The 19,345-nt window shown below is 40.9% G+C and overlaps 3 protein-coding genes across 6 annotated transcripts; 2 read left to right on the top strand and 1 right to left on the bottom strand.

Moving 5' to 3' along the window:
- The first annotated feature begins 694 nt into the window (after positions 1 to 694).
- On the top strand, positions 695 to 4,563 carry lin7b (lin-7 homolog B (C. elegans)). 2 transcript variants are annotated; one of them, XM_047572770.1, is made up of 6 exons: positions 695 to 1,044; positions 2,662 to 2,780; positions 2,914 to 2,985; positions 3,277 to 3,486; positions 3,580 to 3,755; positions 4,460 to 4,563. In XM_047572770.1, exons 1-5 carry the CDS (start codon positions 969 to 971, stop codon positions 3,745 to 3,747), a joined length of 645 nt encoding a protein of 214 aa, XP_047428726.1. In that variant the 5' UTR covers positions 695 to 968; the 3' UTR covers positions 3,748 to 3,755; positions 4,460 to 4,563. The 2 variants fall into 2 exon arrangements, with proteins under 2 accessions (XP_047428726.1, XP_047428725.1); XM_047572769.1 differs by having other exon boundaries at positions 697 to 1,044; positions 3,580 to 3,743.
- Positions 4,564 to 4,858: 295 nt separating this feature from the next.
- On the top strand, positions 4,859 to 9,572 carry ppp1r35 (protein phosphatase 1, regulatory subunit 35). Its single transcript, XM_047572768.1, has 6 exons — positions 4,859 to 5,726; positions 6,630 to 6,876; positions 7,018 to 7,114; positions 7,474 to 7,589; positions 7,689 to 7,779; positions 9,122 to 9,572. The coding sequence occupies exons 2-6, from the start codon at positions 6,631 to 6,633 to the stop codon at positions 9,424 to 9,426; spliced, it is 855 nt and encodes a 284-aa protein (XP_047428724.1). The 5' UTR covers positions 4,859 to 5,726; position 6,630; the 3' UTR covers positions 9,427 to 9,572.
- A 1,372-nt stretch (positions 9,573 to 10,944) lies between these two features.
- prmt1 (protein arginine methyltransferase 1) lies at positions 10,945 to 17,417 on the bottom strand. Of its 3 annotated transcripts, none has more exons than XM_047571733.1 (10): positions 17,339 to 17,417; positions 15,428 to 15,514; positions 15,184 to 15,339; positions 15,022 to 15,085; positions 14,791 to 14,933; positions 14,446 to 14,533; positions 13,873 to 13,988; positions 13,624 to 13,774; positions 12,446 to 12,567; positions 10,945 to 12,362 (listed from the first exon to the last, which is right to left on the bottom strand). In XM_047571733.1, the coding sequence occupies exons 1-10, from the start codon at positions 17,363 to 17,365 to the stop codon at positions 12,279 to 12,281; spliced, it is 1,038 nt and encodes a 345-aa protein (XP_047427689.1). In that variant the 5' UTR covers positions 17,366 to 17,417; the 3' UTR covers positions 10,945 to 12,278. The 3 variants fall into 3 exon arrangements, with proteins under 3 accessions (XP_047427689.1, XP_047427688.1, XP_047427687.1); XM_047571732.1 differs by having other exon boundaries at positions 15,428 to 15,523; positions 17,339 to 17,404; XM_047571731.1 differs by having other exon boundaries at positions 15,428 to 15,550; positions 17,339 to 17,380.
- Positions 17,418 to 19,345: the final 1,928 nt, after the last annotated feature.

Raw genomic sequence — 19,345 nt, 5'->3', positions numbered from 1 at the left:
CTTTATAATTTGTACATTTTCAATATTTTTTTGTATTAGTATTTAACTTTAGCTTGTAAATTTTGCATTATTTTGTATATACTTGTGTTTTTTGTTTTTTGTGCACTGAAAAAGGAGAAGCTCTTCAATCTCATTGTACATTATTGTATAATGACAACAAAGGGCGTTCTGTTCTATTCTCTATTCTGCCAGGATAACAGGGAAACAACAAAATGATCTTAATAATAGTAAAAACGCAACATTCGTATGTGAGGAAGAAAACGAATAAACAAAACGAACAGTTCATGTGAGGAAACCCACCAACATTTCTGATTTAAAGCGGTTCTGCTCCGAGAGAGGACGCATCAGCAGATCAGCAGTTACCGGAAACCAGGGTTCACTCACTTCTACAACTCACGGATATGGACAAACGACTCATTTTAATGAACAAATAAATACACACATACAATACAATACTATCTGATTTATTCCTTTTCAAATTTCTGGAGTTATAAACGGCTCTGTATAGATTTAATAATTATAATACGAAAAACAACAACAATAATAATAAAGGTCCCAAAGTCCACTGGAATTTAAGTGAACGTAAATTTAACTCAATTTAGATAGCTAATGGACAGATAATTCGGCCTAATAAAATATGTCTTGTCCAATTGGATGTATATTTCCGCCTCCTCAGTAGGAGCCGTGACGCGCAGTGGATGCTGGAGCAGCTCAGTCTGAATCAGGAGCTGGAGCCGGAGCCGCTGTGGTGAAGCTGCGTCAGGTCCTGGTTCTTGGTCCAGCATCTTTCTCTTTCTTCTGCCACCCCCTCCATCTCCTACTACGTCCTCATTAAAAAGAAAAATAATAACAATACTAGTAAAAGAAAAAGATGGACCGCGCGTCGCTGTGAATCTGGATTTGGAGCTCCCACACACGCAGTAATAATTAGGAGGAGGGGGATCAGCCTGGACCCGGAGGAGCTCATCATGATGTCCTCTTACTACCACCCGGCTAAGGAGGCGGACTTGGCGGCCATGACGGAGCCGCTGTGCCTTGAAAGAGGTAACCCACCATTCAGATAGCTTCACCAAACCTACACGCAAATATAATGTAAAAGTGTCAAATTAAGGTCGACACATTCTTCATCCTTCATGATGTTAAAATTACGGCATAAAATATCTGTAGTGATAATGTCCCTCAGGAAGCGTGATTGCCTGTAGACTGAATTTAACCCATTACAGGGAATGTATATATTTCTGCATTTATATATATATTTATATTCAAGATATGGACTGTTTAGAAAAATAGGACGGGGTCTGAGATGAGGGTTGACCATCACCAGGGGCGTTTCTAGCTTTTGTATGAACTGGGGGCTCAGTCCCTTTTTAAAGGGAGGTCGGTTGTAGGCGTAGTAATAGTAATGTGTATGTAGTAGTGTAGTAGGTTGGGAAGGTCATACCTTTAGTAAATATATTATTATTCCATACGCACATTAAATAATAATAATAATAATACATTTTATTTAAGAAGAGCGTTTCAAGTCACCCAAGGACACTTTACAGAAAGGAACAGATTAATACAACAATAGATGGAAACGTCGATGGACACAAAGAAAAACAGCAGTCAACATCCAAATGCAAGAAACATACAATAAGCAACATTCAAGCATTAACAGACAGACAATGTGCGGCATTTAATAAAACATCATGAATAAAATAAAATGTGGAAATCCAGAACGAAGAAGTAGGGTAAGCGTTAGCTTCATCCCAACACTGATATGGTTGTGTTTAGATGCCTAAATAACTAAAGGAGACTGAGCCACACAACCAGTGACTATTTAATATCATTACTATGATTTATTGTGAGATATATTGTGTATATTGTGAGGAAAATATTTATAGTTCTGCACATATCCCATGTTTATGAAAAAGACATATATGTATCCTATTTTCCAAATAAAATATCTCTTTCTGGTTCTGGTTTAAGCATGATTTAATACTGTATATAGTAAGGGAGAAATAAAAAAAAATAAAAAAATTAAGACGTTAACACAGATGAATCTATCATCATAATTAAATATTTTAACGCGATCAACCCATCTGCAGCGCGACGATGATTTAATCATCACATTAAGTGCATATATATTCCCTTCTTTCATGAGTCTGTTTGCTCATGCAATATGAAATGCAGTTAATTTAGATAAAAATTAATGATGATTAGTCGTGATTAATCAAAATTAATCCAACTCTGTGATTAATCCCATTAAACATTTTAGACAGCACTAATTTCATTATATTTCTGGTCATGTAGGAAGAAAAGACCACAGGGTTTTAACGGATTCCACTTTCTACGTTAATCATTACAGCTAATGCTGGTCCATGACGGTCGCCAAAAGTAAAACAAATATCACACTAGATAAGAAGAAGTCTCCACCCCCTCCTGCTTAGCGCCTATTATTATATCATCAGCCTAATAGCATAATTGCCCAAGTCATTTTTCAACTGTACTGACTCACTTTGTTTTTCTCGTTTTCCAAAAATGTACAAATAGGCAAAATATGCAATTAGGCTAACGATATGCGTTGGCAGTTGCTCACATTGTAAATCTTTGGCCCGTGGAGGCGCCCGTGACCAGCTGGGGTGGCTTGATAATCCAGGTCTGTTTGTTTTGTGGCTTCAGACGTGTGCAGGGTCATCGAGCTGCTGGACCGACTTCAGCGGACCGGTGAGCTGCCTCCTCCCAAGCTGCAGGCCCTGCAGAGAGTCCTGCAGAGCAAGTTCTGCGCTGCCATCAGAGAGGTACAGCGGCCAGAAACGCTGCAGCCCATTTTGTTTTCTCACGGGGTCCACCCCCTCTCAGTTCACTCTGTTTCGTCTGGCTTTTTGCATATTCAAATCTGACGCAAACATTCTTTCCTCTGGTGTCCTTCAGGTGTACGAGCAGCTTTACGACACTCTAGACATCGTTGGAGGACCAGAGGTGCGAGCGCAGGCAACAGCCAAGGTACATTAAAGAAGTTTAATGGTTCACGAGAACCAAGGGAAATGCATGGAGGGATGAGAGGTGGAGTATGGTTTTCAGATGAACCCAGGAAGGGGCACTCAGGGTGGGGGTACATCCTCCTGGGTTGGAGAAAAACAACATTGGAAAGCCTCATTTTCATGGTCAGGAAAACCAATTCAGCTTGTGATGGTGCTCCCTTACTCCAAATTAAGTGCTTAGGTCCAGAACTGTTTCCATCCTGGTATTGAAGCTGCTTTTATTTGCTAATAATACAGTTTCCCCTGTGACCAGGCCACGGTGGCAGCCTTTGCAGCCAGCGAAGGTCACGCCCACCCGAGGGTTGTGGAGCTGCCCAAGACGGAAGAAGGACTGGGCTTTAACATCATGGGCGGCAAAGAGCAGAACTCTCCCATCTACATCTCCAGAGTCATCCCTGGAGGGGTGGCAGACCGTCAAGGAGGGCTGAAGAGAGGGGATCAGCTGTTGTCCGTCAATGGGGTGGTAAGAAGCGCAAACCCAGTGTCGACTACTGAATGAATTTGGACAGTAAACTAGAGTATTGTGGTGCATCACATATTTTCGGGGTCCCTGCAGAGTGTGGAAGGGGAGCACCACGAGAAGGCTGTGGAGCTGCTGAAGGCCGCCCAAGGTTCAGTCAAGCTGGTGGTCCGCTACACCCCGAAGGTCCTGGAGGAGATGGAGGCTCGCTTTGAGAAGATGAGGAGCGCCCGGAGGCGACAGCAGCACACCAGCTACTCGTGAGGCTGCTTGTTAGTCTGCACCCAGTCGCTGTTCTTATTAATCTGGCTAGGATGTGAGATGTATTAGATAACTGATTGAAAAAAACAAAAAAAAAACATTCACCAGCCAGCATCGTCGTGGGTCACTTTTGCGGAAGCTGTGGAACCATGTGAAACCCTAACGTACTTTTAATTCCAAATTATGATAAACATGTACCGTCTGCAACCCCTAGGGGGTACGCTGAGGCACTGCACGGGGATTGCAAAGTCTTTGGTTGATTAGACATTTTTTATGTATATACTATATATGTATATATATATATTTTTTTTTAATTTTCTGCCACAAATTTAAATTTATTTCAATACACATTAACAGGACCCACCCTTTTCAACAAAACAAAGGTGGATTCACCTGAGCTCGAGCCGCAGACATAACCTGCCAAGAACGAAGATTTAAGCCTTTTGCATAGAATGGCTTCTCCAAAAAACTGGAAAATTGAGCATGTCAATTATGCAAAACGAGTGACGCCAAAGCATTTTGCTGTTGCTACAAAAAAAATAAAAAAAATGATTACTTACTGCGACCGTACTTTTGATTCTGCTTGCTTTCCACAGCTTTCCTGATGGTTTTCCCATGATTTGTCATTAAATATATAAACACGGCTAATTCTATGCGCTAAGAATCTGTATTGCCGTGATCATGTGTCGTCCCCTCTGTCTCTCTCTTCCCTCAGATCTCTAGAGTCCAGGGGGTAGCCGCTCCATCACCTCCGTCCTCCTCATCGTCCAGCCCTCCCGATTCTTCTGTTCCGGTGGGAGCCAAGAACATAGACGGAAGCAAAAAACCAAAGTAGCCTACCAACAGCTGTCTGCTTGACGAAACCGACGCTGCAGTTTAGGACTCCCCTCTCCTTTCCTGTTTCTTAGAAGAAAAAAAAAAATGCAGAGTACGCTTGTCGTCAGACCATGCCTGTAATCTTACCTCTAAGGGCAAAGTATCCTCTTTAGTGTGTGGCTTAGAACCTAGTGTCTTTATACTCTCCAGTCGTTTTACTTTGACGTTGTCATTTTGGACACTGCACTCACTGGCAGTGTCCACAGTCTGCGGTAGACCTCAGTAGCAGAGACAGCCTTCAGCTCCATCTCTCCATCAGAAGTCGCAGCTAGAGAGCTAACTGTGCGTATTACGCTGAGCTACGAAGAGCTACATTTATTATATCAGTGGCTGGCAAGTGTCGCCTTCTTTTTTGTATTCATAATTCTGCGTGTTCATCTGTTTACATAATAGTCCAAGAAATAAAGTCTGTGGAAAAAAATGTTTTTATTCCTTGACACATATGGTTCACAATCTTAATTAATTTAAACAATAGAGGGAAACATTTGAACTCGTTTCGAAGACTCGTTTCGTTTGAAGATGTTTCTTTTTATGGCCCCTCTGTGGCGAGCCTCTTTATACTCTCTTTAAGTCAGCAAAAGACTAGTATATAATCAACAAGTCATATGCACAAATACAAATTCACTAACGATGAACCTTTTTAGCAAAATGTGTGGAGCAAAACTGCTCACCTGTTGAAGTTTAAATCAAGAAAAGGAGAAGGAAGAGGAAAGAGTCGCCATACTGTTGCATTAACTCTTTGAAATTTTCCTTTCATTATATATTATTTGTATATTTTATATGTTGTTTTATTTATTTATATTTTTGTTTTTACAATATTTAACACACCAAACACCAAGAAAAATACCCCTTTGCCTGAGCATACTTGGTAGTAAATCGGATTTTGACATCAATCCGTTAGGTGGCGATAATGCGCCGTTATGAAACCGGAAGAGGCAAGAAAAGACAAATAAAGCAAAGGAAGAAGAAGAAGAACGTGAAGCGGCTAAAGTATAACTTCGCATTGAAAAAAGCGTTTAATTTGTCTTCACGGAGAGAGAAAGGCTGAAGTTTGTTAAACCAGGGAGTGTTTGGCGCCACTAAGGACACCGAAGCGACTACAAGAGGTAAAAACCGTTTAATATTAACAACGTAAACATTCGCTTTAATGTTTACGTTGCTAACCGGAAGTGTAAAGGGTCTGTCATTGGTCGCGTATTAAACGCGGCATCAAACAGCAAGTTTTGAATTTAGATCTTGTCACATATAGTTATCCCACCTTCAGTGAATGCTTACAAATATCTACAAAACACGATTGATAAACTAAAACATCTATCTATCTATCTATCTATCTATCTATCTATCTATCTATCTATCTATCTATCTATCTGTGTGATGAATGATAACGGATGAATTAAAATTTGCATCAAATTAAAAATAAAATGCGTCCCTGAAAATCAAATGGGAAAAAAAGAGTATAAAATGCAAAAGCACGACTTTAAAATGGAAGAATAAAATTTAGTTTAATTGTCAAAATAAATTATCAAAGATAACAAGTTAAATGAAAATGCAAAGACACTTTAAAGGAATGAATGGGCTGCCATTGTCTTTTGCAGGCCATCAGCTGTTTTAATGACGGTGCCTGCTTTCCCATGTGCAAATATTACCCAATATTTACCAGAAAGATCAAGTTCTCCGTAACGCTGCAGTTATTTACCATGGTACCGTTGCAGCTTGAGTGTTTATCCCCGATCACTGAGAAGTGATAATGGTTTCTCCTTATCTCTCTATTTTTATGCCACTCCAATTTCTCCTCCCTCCTCTCCCTGTTACTCGGAAATCTATCTTAGTGACTAAGCATTAGAGAATTGAGAGATAACGCAGAGGTCTGTTGCTGTGATGTATCACAGAGGCAAACAGTTTGAGGACACCAATCAAGAATTGATCGCAGGTGTTTGTTGTTCATTTACAATAAACATGTTCTGTAAAGTTATCTAAAAATCCCAAACCCTCTCTTGTTCCCCCGTCAGGATGAGGAGTTTCTCCACCCTCCACTCTCCTCCCCCGTCTCCCCACCGGGTCCCCGTCCCCCTCGTGTCCTCCTCCTCCTCTCTGACTTGCTGTCCTGAACTCGACCTGTCGGTTACGCTCAGCCCCGCCCCTAAACATGGCCACGGCATATTGAAGCCCCGCCCACTGGAGCAGAGCCACAAGACTGGCCTCTCACAGCGGCGGTCCTATCCCCAAGGCCAGACAGGAAGAAAGAGGAACACGCAGGTGATGGCTACATCCCATAATCCTGGTGTTTGAGCGTGTGTGTGTGTGTTCTTGTTTTTATTGAGGTGTGGGGGGCTAACTTGGTTTAGGGCAAAGGGTTATGTCCTTTCAGAGATAGAAAGTTTGTCTTCTCTCTTCAAGGTGTGTTTTGAAGAACCGGTGGTTGTCACGGTTACGCCGGAGCCTCACATCCCAGTTCAGCCGAGGGGTCCAAGAAGGAGCAGAGCGCGTAACCATGGTAAATTCGTTTGTCTAACGGTTAGACTTTCTAGGTTACTGTTGTTAGGTTAGACAACAGTTACCTAGGAAGTCCGGGCTTGAGAAAAGTTAGAAGTTGGTGTACTGGAGGAAAAGAAAAGAAAAGATTCAAAGCCTCAAAGACAAACATCAGCAGTGATGCCCAGTGGCTATTATTATCCGCATTTATAGCAGCCATGAACTTTCCCAGTGATTCACACTTCACATTGATTCCAGTTCCAACAAAAGACAACAACAGAAACAGTGAAGTCAGCCTTGATGCAGTGTTTCCAACCAGTCTGCTTCAGTAGAGTGAAACCTGCTTCAGAGCTTCTGTGTCAAACATCCCATCTCTATTAGCCCTCAGACATTCGGTGGAGACTCCTGGTTCGTCGTCCGGTACAGACCCGGGTTGTCTGGAGAGGGCAGAGCTGAACACCACCCTGGCTCTGAAGGGGGAGCTTCAGTCACTGAAGGTTCAAACTGTTCATATAATATATCATAAGTTATCGGTAAATTGTCAGTGAGCTGATTCACAACATGTTTTCCACGGTGGCCTGTGTGTTGCCTTGTAGGAGGCGGAGTTTAACTCCCAGAAGGCCGTTCAGGAGACGCTGCAGAGGTCAGAGAGGACCAAGAACCTGATCAACACCAGAGCTACAGGCGGTAACACGCTCACACGCTTAACTTATTTTATTGTTTTTTATAGCCAACTGTGATTGCTCGAAAATAATACCACTTGGAGTGATTTTGACTTTTGTGATAGAAACTTCAGAGTCTTGGTTTTCAAAAGAGACCGAGACCATGGATGAGCCCCAAAATATTCATGAACAGCATTCAGTTTACATTCAGTTTACTATGTCCTAATTAGGCGTTTTATTCAGTCCAGTTTAATAGCACCACAAACCACATCCTCCAAAATGATCGTCCAGTTAAATCACCGCCTTATTCAACCGTTTCAACGTAAACTTAACATTTTAACGTTTACAAAGTTACTAAACATACGGTGAAGCCTCCTTTTACCATTATGGTCCCCTTTTGTTGAACGGTCTGTCTGAGAAAAACAGATCGTGCGCACATTTTTAAAAGCAAACTAAAGACCTACCTTTTTAGTCTTGCCTTTAACTGCATTTTTTATTTACCTTTTTGTCTGTTTTTTTTTTTTTTTTTTTGAATTTATTTCATTGTGTTATAGTTTTTGATCTGACTTTTAACTGAATTTTACTTTTATTAATTTGTTTTCTTTTTTTTTAACTTTTTATAACTAATTTTAACTTATTTTAGTATTTTTATATTTTTAGTCTGGCCTTTAACTAAATTGAAGTTATTTTATTAATTTTACCTTTTTAGTCTGGCTTTTAACTAATTTGTACTTATTTTTATTAATTTTATCTTTTTTGTGACTTTTAATTGAATTTTATTTATTTTTATCCTTTAGATAATTAATAAGTTAGTTATAATTTGTATATTTTTTTTATTATTATTTCTCTAGTGTTTCCTCCACTTCTAAGTGGTGAGGGTGGGATAGTGTTTTTTATGTAAAGCTCTTTGGGCTGCGTCCTTTGTATAAAAAGTGCGTTATAAATAAAGTCTGATTGATTGATATAATTTCGGTCTTCATTGCTGTACCTAATAATCTGGCCAGTGAGTGTATCTTAGCTGAAATTAATCCTTTCTAATTATTATTACATAAAGGGAGGAGAGTGAAGTGGAACAGGGATTAAATTACAAAATACCATTAGTCACTTTAGTTCCTTTGTGTGTAAAGAGCTTAAGTTCTTATAGAACTTCCTGTCTGTAACTCAATACTTACAGCATTTCTTTCTTTGGTCTTTATGTGAGAGATGGATTCATGTTGCAGAGCATTTCTATCGTGTCATATAAGTACATTGGACCTGGAAAAAAAACCCCAATGTTGCAACAAACCTCATAAAATTGTGACGTCATTACATGTTATATGCGAAGTCAGTGTGTAAATAAGAAAGTAACTAAGTTTCTGTGCGTACAGTGGTGAACGTCTCCCGCTCTCAGCTTCTCTTCAACTCCCTGGTCAGCGTGGACGTCCAGGAGGACCAGCTGCTCGGCCAGGTCCTCCAGGAGAGGCTCCACCTGGCCCCGCACCCCCGCCTCCACGACGCCAGGGGGGCAGAGGGCCCCTCGCACCTCTTCTTCGTGACCCCCGACCTGCTCAGACAGAAGCCCCTCCCACCGGAGGACGAGCCCGTCGCCTGTAAGCTCCGCCCCACGCCGCACCCCGCCCGCTCCACCTTTGACCTCTACAGACGACAGAGACGGTGGGACGCGGCGCCCTGAGACAGGCAGGAGGTACTGACTGGACACTGATAGTAACTATCCTATTAGATTTTTTTTTTTTAAGTTATTTTTAATGAAATCTCTTTTTGTTTCATTAAACCACAAACATTTTTCTTCCACAATAAAGTTTTTCAGACACGTTTGGATGATGATGTCCAATGAAAAGTTTTTTCCAATGCAGGGAAATCTGGACATGCTTTAAAAAAAAGGTGTGGGGGATATTTTCTTGACAAACTTTGGCCCCTTAGTATAAACTGAGCATGGTTTAAATGCCACAGCCTACCTGAGTATTGTTGCTGACCATGTCCATCCCTTTATGACCACAGTGGACCATCTTCTGACGGCTACTTCCAGCAGGATAATGCACCATGTCACAAAGCTCATATCATCTCAAACTGGTTCCTTGAACATGCCAATGAGTTCACTGTACTCCAATGGCCTAAACAGTCACCAGATCTCAATCCAATAGAGGAACCTTTGGGATGTTGTGGAACAGGAGATTCTCATCATAGATGTTTAGCTGACAAATCTGCAGCAACTGTGTGATGGCGTCATGTCAATATAGAAAAATCTCTGAGGAATGTTTCCAACACCTTGTTGAAAGTATGACACCAAGAATTAAGGCAGTTCTGAAGGGAAAAGTGGGTCCAGCCTTCTACTAGCAAGGTGTTCCTAATAAAGTGGCCGGTGAGTGTAGATTTCTAATGAGGGACGATAACGATATTATCACTTTAACAAAAATGACGTCAAAATCCAGGAAACTCATCTTTAAATTCGTTGTTTTTCTCTCTTTTAAGAGATGATTAAAACTCAAACAGTAGAACGGAAGAAAACTAGGCCAGATGTAAAACATACTTCTATGCGCATTTTTAACATATTGATTTTTTTTTAATACCGTGACAGCCCTACTCAACTCCATAATTCCATATGTCAATTGCTGATATGTATTTTTATTTAGTTAAAAAGAGACAATGATTTTAAAATGGCTCCAATTACAACCAGATTATGAACAGACGTCTTTCCAGGCGATCGTCCATAATAAGCAATTTAGAGATTTTTCTGAATGAAGTTAGTTATTACTTTAAACTCTTTTGTGTCGGCACAGCTACAGTTAAAGCCTTGAATTTTCACATTAACTATAGAATAAGTAGATCATGATCTCGTGTTACGTTTGAACACGTGAACCTGTTACCTTCAGGGATTTTGGAAATTACTAAAGGATGAACCAGAAATGTGGAAGTACTCCCATTTTGTTTTCCTGAGATTTCAGCTGACTTGATTTTCCTGCTTTATACACCAGTACATCTTAAATTAAAGATGTCAATCAAGGAATCCAAACTAACTTCATAGTAAATCCAGTGAAATATGTGGCGTCTTTGAAAGACGGGGGATATGAAGACCAGCATCGAAGATAATTCTGTTAACTGGGGTACGGATGTTAAAATGATGAGTCATTCACCTTTAAAGGAGCTCACATTTTCAGCATCTTTGACCATAAAACAGCTTCAGAGACCGGGCTCCTCTGAGATGTATCTGAATTTATTCAAAATATTTTCACCACCCCAACTCTTCACTCTGCAAATCTCACAAAAACATTTTTCTTTCCTATTATCTTAACCTCGGATGACTTCGATTTATTGCAGTTTTTCCCTCTGAACTTTCACGAGAACGTATTATTTACATCAGCGTAACGAGATCCGATGTTCGCTAGTGTCGACTGTACACATCAGAAGATACGATCTGAGTTTTACAACCGAATTTAAAAATAAACCTTAAGAGAATCCTTAAAGATGATGTATGTCACAAAACACTTTGCAGCTCACGGAAAGAAAAAAAAAAGTTACATTTACAGTTTATTAGTTTTATTTAAAAAAAAGAAAGAAAAAAAAATTAAACAGCAGCCAAAAAAAAAATACAAAACCCAACAAAAATAAAGTGTGAGGAGTCGAAACGGTCTCCGCCAACGTGGTCACCATCATTCGCACAAACAAAGATAAACACATGAGGGTCGAGACGGTTGACTGGAGCCTTGCCAGAACTACTTCTGGTGGAAAGTTGCACTTCTGTACACGTCAACAAGCCGAACGTGTGCGTATCTCAAAAGGGAGGAGACGCAATGACAAAGTATTTTAGGAAAACTGCAGCCCGGCTACCGCGTACGATCGTTAATACACACACAGTCTACGGAGGCGTCCAAAAGAAACAAAACACATTCTACGTGGTCAAAGGAAAAGCAGTTTTGTTTTAGTAAAATTAGGTTTTAATGGCAGTCTCACATGCTTGCAGGACGTACTGTGTAGTATTTTGGGACGGGGCAAGAATTCCTGCAGCTACTTTGTCACTGCAGTTTAATTCTTTGAGTTTTCTTAATACATACATACATATATATATTTACTTTTGGCCTCGACAACTCTTTTTACGTAGTACTGACCGTTAAAAATGTGTTGGGGGGAGGGGGCACGTTCGTCCCTAGCTTTATTAACCCTCGAAGGAAATGTAAACGAGGACGTGGTAGACGGAACGGCGTGGCTTTCGTGAAACAGCAGGGACGGGGGCCGTGGTCGTGTCTTATGTGGACGTCGCAGGCGCGCAAAATGTCAAAACACACACATCGTCGAGTACGACTACTGCACAATGAACTCACCACGCCGATGAACCCGAAGTACGCGAAAACCTGTTAAATACTGTCGTAGTCTGAACGAGAAAAGGAAACGAAAAACAAAAAGACATTTAAAATGTTGCTGCGCGTGGGGAGGAGGAGGAGGAGCGTTACACTAGTGTACAGACTCCCAGTCAGACTGTATAATCTGTCCTCTACTAAAGACAAACTAACACGAGGGGGGAGGCGACTTCTAACGCATCCTGTACTCCGACGTCTTCGACATCTCGCACAGCTGACCCCTGAAGTCGATGTCTACGGTGAAGTCCAGGTCTCTCTGCAAATCAAGACAACACGTCAGTCACGGTGAACACGTCCACCTGTGATGTGAGGAGGAGAAAAAGGAGCGGAGCCGCTTACGTTGTTCTTGACGTTTGGCTTCATGCTGATGGTGCCGAAGATCTCCTCGCCCGTCTTGACGGTCAGGTAGTCGTCCAGGTAGAAGACGGTCTGCTTCCAGTGGGTGTAAGGAGACTCTGGGCCTAAGAAGAAGGAGGAGGAGCGTGAATCAAATCAACGGACGTCAAGGATTCACCAGAACCGCGTCCAGATCAAGCTTTGTGGTAGAGCCGCCTGCCAACTACCATTCCATCAGCTGGTCCCAACTAAATTTCCTCCCTGGAGATTTATAAAAGGCTTTTATCTAAATTGTTGTCTCCTACATCATGTTTATACTGCATCAATAGGGCTGTGCCAAAGTTACTGCATCGCGGCCTGTATCAGTCCCCGATACAAATTGGGACGTTCTTATTGCACATTCTCTTTGTTTTGTCCTTTTATTCTTTGAAAGAAATTATAAAATCTCTATTTTTTATTTAATCTTTTTCAGGATAAAACGTCTTAAATCCTTCTGCACCTACTACACAAATGAATGGATTGAACTCAAATTATTTTGACAGTTAATGCTTTATTTTTTATGAATAATGTGCCGTCATCGTTTTTTTTTTGTGTTTTGTGAAAAATGAAAAAGTTAATGCCACCTCTTCCAAACATATCGTTAAAAAATAAAGTAAACTCGTGCTGTTTGACAACAACCCGAGGCAAACATGTCACCTGGAAGCATCGGATACTCAGCCGGGCGGATCTAGCCTCAAATAGTCGGCCAAGTGCGCTAGTAGTCAGCTAATTACAGTTGTAGTAACACACAGGTGCCACAGGTGGCAGTAGCTACATTTGAAGTACCACATGAACCCCGTTTTTTTTAAAACCAAAAACTAACAACAAAGAGCTTTAGAGTAGTAGTAGAAAAGTAGAAGTAGAAAATTCAACCCTGGAAGAATTAGTTATTCCGACACCAGGGCGGCCATTTAAGTTGCGGTAAGTCTTTATATGCCCGTACGGTGTTGTTTAAAAAAAAAAAAAAAAGAAAAAGTCCATTTGGCCAATAAATGGACCCTGTTTAGTAAATATACCAGTATGAAATAAAGGGAATTAGAAATAAAGGCCTTCCTCTGATAAAAAGATGTACCGTGCGGCCGACTAAATAAAGGCCCCGGCCACGGTTAGAGATACGTTGGTCTAAAAACAGGAGCACTCACTTGTGGAGAAGCCGATCCTCTTGTGACAGCGGGTGAACTCGATGTTGAAGTAGGTGACCAGAGCGTGGATGTAGTCGTTCCTCTTCACCTGCAGGCAGAACGGCGAGGTGAAGGTCAAGTCCTCCGCCTTCACCGTGTAGATGTCCACCTCCTAAAAAACAGATACAATCAGTTTGTTGCATCACCAAGAACGCCAAGAGTCACCACATCTGCACGAACAAGGACAGAGTTCCTGGTGCGTCTACTCACCCTGATGAGACAGGAGTTGCTGACCAGCTGCTTGGGGTCCACCACATCAACCAGGGGTTCTTTAATCGCCACCTCCTTGATGCACGACATATCGAATCCGTACACGTTCTCCCACCCTGACACGGGAGCAACCAAAGGTCATTTCACTCGAAACACGAGTTGATTACAGCCGAGTTGTGTTAACGACGACATTTCAATCAATAGTCATTCGACTGGTTGGTTTTAGCCCTTTGAGCACTTTGGGAGAGACAACACTTGTGTCACTGCCAACGCTACAGAGGATTAAAGCTACAGAGATAAATGGTGACAGAATTCACACGACTTTTTAAGTAGGGTTTGACTGAGCGGCAGCTCCGCACAGATAAAGTGGGAGTTCAGCGAAATCTGGGACAACAGCAGCACCTTCATTAATATCATATCCTGTCTCTGTTAGCAGCATTAACGACTCAAGCTTATTCCCTGGACTTCTCAGGAAATGGACGACATTCCTAACTCCTTTTTTTATTGTTATTACTTTTAAATTGCACGACTCTTGGCATGTTAAAGAAAAAGATTGTTACAGCTACTACTCACAGTGGATTTTGTAGTCCTTGTACTGCCTGTCTTCAATAGCAGTGAGGTAAAGAGTCGCCCTGTCGGGGAAAATGAGACCATCTGGTTTCTGGAAGAAAGGGACCAAAAAAAAAAAAAAAAAAAGTTTAAGCTGACGTTACAGACATTTATAAACAATTAGTTGACCACATTAGCAATAAGCTAACCGCTGTCTCATGACGCACTGATATGGACCCGACTGGGAATGAGCCGTCCAGATTTCTACTTATGCTACAATGCTATGTTAGCTTGGGCCATAAATTCAATTAGCAATCGAACGCTGCCCGCTTCCATTTCAGTTTCCCATCCCAGCGCACAAACACATACCAGCCACTTGTCCCTGGCATAGATGACTGTATTGAGCATGGACTCGTAGAAGAGGCAGTAGCCCATCCACTCTGAAATGATGATGTCTACTCCGTCCACGGGCAGCTCCACCTCCTCCACCTTCCCCTTAATGATGGTCACAACTGGAGGAGACACGAGAGGACGACTTTCACACCCACTATTGTCACAGGGAAACAAAAAACCTTGAAGCGATGAATTCCGTTCACTTACCGTCATCCAGGTTGTTGGCGCTGACGATCTTCACGGCGTAATCTGAGATGCTGCTGCACTCGATCTATTAAGACAAAAACAAATTAATAAATAAATAACACAATGAATCCAGCCTTTCTAGAAAGTGCCACACATTTAGTTCTGATCTAAGCCAACACTTACCCCTATGACCTTCTTGGCTCCAGCTTTGGCGGCGAACATGCAGAGGATGCCCGTCCCGCTGCCCACATCCAACACCACCTTATCTTTGAACAGGTGCTTGTTGTGGAACATGGAGTTGCGGTAGGTGAGGGTGCGAACCTCGTCCTTCAGCATCTCCTACGGTGGCAATAAAAGCAATTTTTTTTTTTTAAAAAAGCATTTTAAAAGAAATGCTGACGTGTGTTTAAAAAAAAGGAAATTTTACCTCGTGGATTCCAAAGTGGGCGTATGAATCAAAGTAGTAGTCCTTTGACGTCATATCCTCAGCTGCAGGCTTGACTGAGCTCTCCCCCTGAGAAACCTCAACAGAGACGAACCCGGTTACCGCCTGAACAACAACAGTGATGTTTCAGATAAATACCATTTGGTTTCGTGGTGAACGGGCACAGAAAAGAAAAAAAACACCCAACCCATCCTGTATTCACCGGTTTCATTTTTCACGTAGCTCAGAGGGATCAGTTGTGGTGCCGGACCTCGATTGAATAATCAAATTCTTGCGCCTTACAGGAGGTCTGTCTGTGACTTTAATACTATCCGGGCTTTGGCCGGCGCGTTGCAAATCCAGAGGCCTAGACTGACCCCCCGCCTGGGGTAAGCATCTGTGTCCACAGTCACCATGAGTCAGTAAAAATGATCGAGAGAGACACGATGGCAGCTACGGTTATAACTAAGAGTTTTGTGAATGGTTTGGCATTGAACACCCGGCTGTATGGAGGACAGACTCTTAAGAATTACGTCCTAAATGCAAAATATAGCTGCGTTTTAGTTCAGAACCAATCATATTTCAGAGTATCTTTTTCTTGTTAAAATGCCCAGAATAATCCTGAGTCATCTTTATGTTTTCAGATCCGAGGCCAATGATGTTTTGGGGCGGCAGGGTGCATGTGCATGTCGACCTGCTGTAATCACCCGTGTAGGAGTCAAGTACGCAAATCCAAATCCGTTTCACTGGTCGTGTGTTCATGTACACATACGGGGGAACCACTTATCTGCATTTAACACGTGTGGGTGGCACTTTGTTGGGAGGATTTAAGCGTGTGCTGAGTACACCTTGGTCATGGATGAGGAAGGGATCAAGCCTGTGATGTTAAGTTCACACCTGTCCCGTTTTAAATCTGGGAGGGAGGGGGGGCTTCCTCTCAATTAAATCTGACTTATTATCTATGACATCATAGGTACAAGCTGGTTAATTACATAAACTGACCCAAAAAAAAAAGAAAAAAAAAGAAACTTTATAAAGTACAAAAGAACTATTAAGTTTGGGAAAACCTTAAACAATTTGTCTAATAAAAGTTTTCCTGTTGACTTAGTGAGCGTTTCTCCCTCCAGAGTAGGAGACAAGGCCAACCTTCCCGGCAGCACAAAAGATGAGAGCACATGGTGATTGTACTCCGAGATTTGAGCTTGGCCTTCCTCGACAATCACCACAGATCATTTATACGTCCTCACGGTGGCAACACTTAAACACCTAAATTTACTTTTTAAATCTCCGGCCTCTGACTCAACGCCAACCACGCACGTTGCTGTGCTATTAAATACCCTTAGCCCACCACTAAAAGCTGGCTACTTCATTAAGCTCGTACGGATTAATGTTGATATCGCTAATTATGAATTCATAAAGATTTTTTATTATTATTATTAGTATCCGCTTTAATTGTACGGTAATTGATTAAGAGGGCGGTAACAGGTGAGCAGAGTGAAGAATGAGGCAGCATCCATTGATGTAACACTGATAGCTAACTAGCCGCAAAGCTAACACGTTAGTCCCCATGCGGTCTCACGGGCTCGTCCCGGCCGGTTCAGCTGACACAATTCACTTCAAAATAACAATGTAAGACACTAACATAGATAAACCAATAAACGCGTTACGACTTTAGTGTCTCAATCTCCAGTTTTGGCTCCAACTCATAAGTGATGCTAAATGAATGAGCGGCAAACGCATCACTCAAGTTAAAATGGACGCGAGACTATCTGGTGCGTATGTGTTGACAAAGCCAACTGTTAAAATTGTTCAACACTTTAGGGGGAAAATTCTCGGACAGATTAAAAAAAAACAAAAGTTTGTAGTTTACAAAGACAAAGAATTTTAACAGTTTTCCCGAGCGTAAGACCTTACCTCCATCCTCTCTGCTGGCGCCGCCATTTCGATCTTCAGCCGTGCTGCGTGAGTTTGGAAGACTCTTCCTTTGCCACGCCCACGACAGCCAGCTTTTATTTCCGATTGGACCACGGTGTCGGCACCGCCCACAAGACCATGCTGCGTTCGAGGGTTGTTCAGAAGATGGACACATTTACCTTCAAACGCTGGAAAATAGATGTTGTTTTTGTCTTTCTCAAGCTCAGAAAAAGACATTAATTTAAAATGTTAAATATATTTATCGAATTTATATATTTATAAAAAAAAATTGTTGTACCATACTACACCTGAAGTCCAAAGGCAGTGACAACGCGACTTTCACTTAATATGCTGCATTCAAGTAACCACGGAATCCGTAATCATTCTTGAAATCATAAACAAAACAACAATTTCAACTCATCAGTTCAACAAATAGACAACATTTTATTTTAATTTTAAATATATTACACACATTTGGCCACAGAAAGGTGAGAATGGAGAAAAACACTGACCATCCAAGCCACATTAAAAACATAATTTGCATCATCTGATTGTTTGGTCCCTGCTTTTTCCAGTAATCGTCTCACACTGCTCTTGATCAGAACTCTTTAAAATCCAACCACAAACCTGGGAAAACCAGAGGCTATTGAAATAAATTTGCGTACCACAAACGGCCCCTTACAGCCTCTCTCCAAACACTTTAGCTGTATCACACATCTAGCACAACCTCCTTTCTCTGTACGGAGAGGGTCTGGGACTGGGCGTGGATGTATCCCTTCCCATTTTTATTAAAGAGTGTAATAGGGTTTAATTTCCTTTAATTATTTCTTTGCCAGTTTGTTTATTACAGCATCATTTTACAGTAACCAAAGACATACACAGTGGTTGAAATGTGAAATAGGTTCATATACAGTTACAGGTGTCAAATGTTGTTTTGTTCACAGTGCAGTATTCTTTAGTAGACTTAATTACTCGTTTTTACAGGCCATATGCCATGTGCCGTGTTTGTATACCTGCGGCCTTAGATTTAATCAGTAGACTTTGGACTTTCACACATACAGTTTTCATTTATCCATGTTGTGGATAATTTTAATCCTCTGTAAATCCTCTACATGAAGCAGGATTGACAATTAAGGTCATTTGATATGTCAATTAGCATAAAACTTCAGTAACAGATGCATGTTTGTATAGAGACATCCAGCAGTCTCCTTCATAGACTGCTGTGCAATAACCCACAGACATATTTACACCATCATAGATACCATTCGCATTTACTGTTTTAAATGCTGCTATTCTTTCCATTCATTGTACCAGTTACATTAATTTCTGTAATTTCTGCTGTTATTGTATAGATTAGATTAGATAGATAATTAATTTTTCCCAAGAGATCCCGAGACTAAAATATAATAATAATATATGTATAACACATTTTATTGTGTATAGCTATTATAGATTATTTTTTTTTTTAATCTCTATGTTGCTACCGTTTCACCTTCTATTGCTCCCGAATTAGATATTAGTAGGAAGGTGGATGGCATAATTATTCTCCTTTGGAAGCATAATTTAATATCATTAAGCAATGTAAAAACATGCAGCAAAGGGTAATTGTTACTGATGGATGCATCGTATCCATAGGGTAAAAAATTAAAAAAACAAAACAAAGCCAGAGGTGGACGAACTTCGTCTCTTCTGTCTATTTCTTCAATCCGTGTTCTCCGTTTTTTAAATGGTTGTAGTTCCAAGTAATATTGGAAAGTTTTATTTGTCATATGCACAGTTATACATAGTACAAGCCCAGCGAAATGTTGTACTTGCAGCCTGTAGTAAAAAAGTAGAAGCAGAAATACAGCATACAAGATAAAAAAAATCTCTCTCTCTCTATATATATATATATATATATATAGATGTATGATTGAGAAAAATAAAATAAAAATAAATATAAAGTGTAAACTTGAGATATAAACTTAAAAGGCGGGTCGCTCGTATGTACATGAATCTACAATATTT

This window comes from Mugil cephalus, chromosome 20, assembly GCF_022458985.1.
Source record: "Mugil cephalus isolate CIBA_MC_2020 chromosome 20, CIBA_Mcephalus_1.1, whole genome shotgun sequence".
Classification (NCBI taxonomy): domain Eukaryota; kingdom Metazoa; phylum Chordata; class Actinopteri; order Mugiliformes; family Mugilidae; genus Mugil; species Mugil cephalus.
This window is presented reverse-complemented; position numbering and strand designations above follow the sequence as displayed.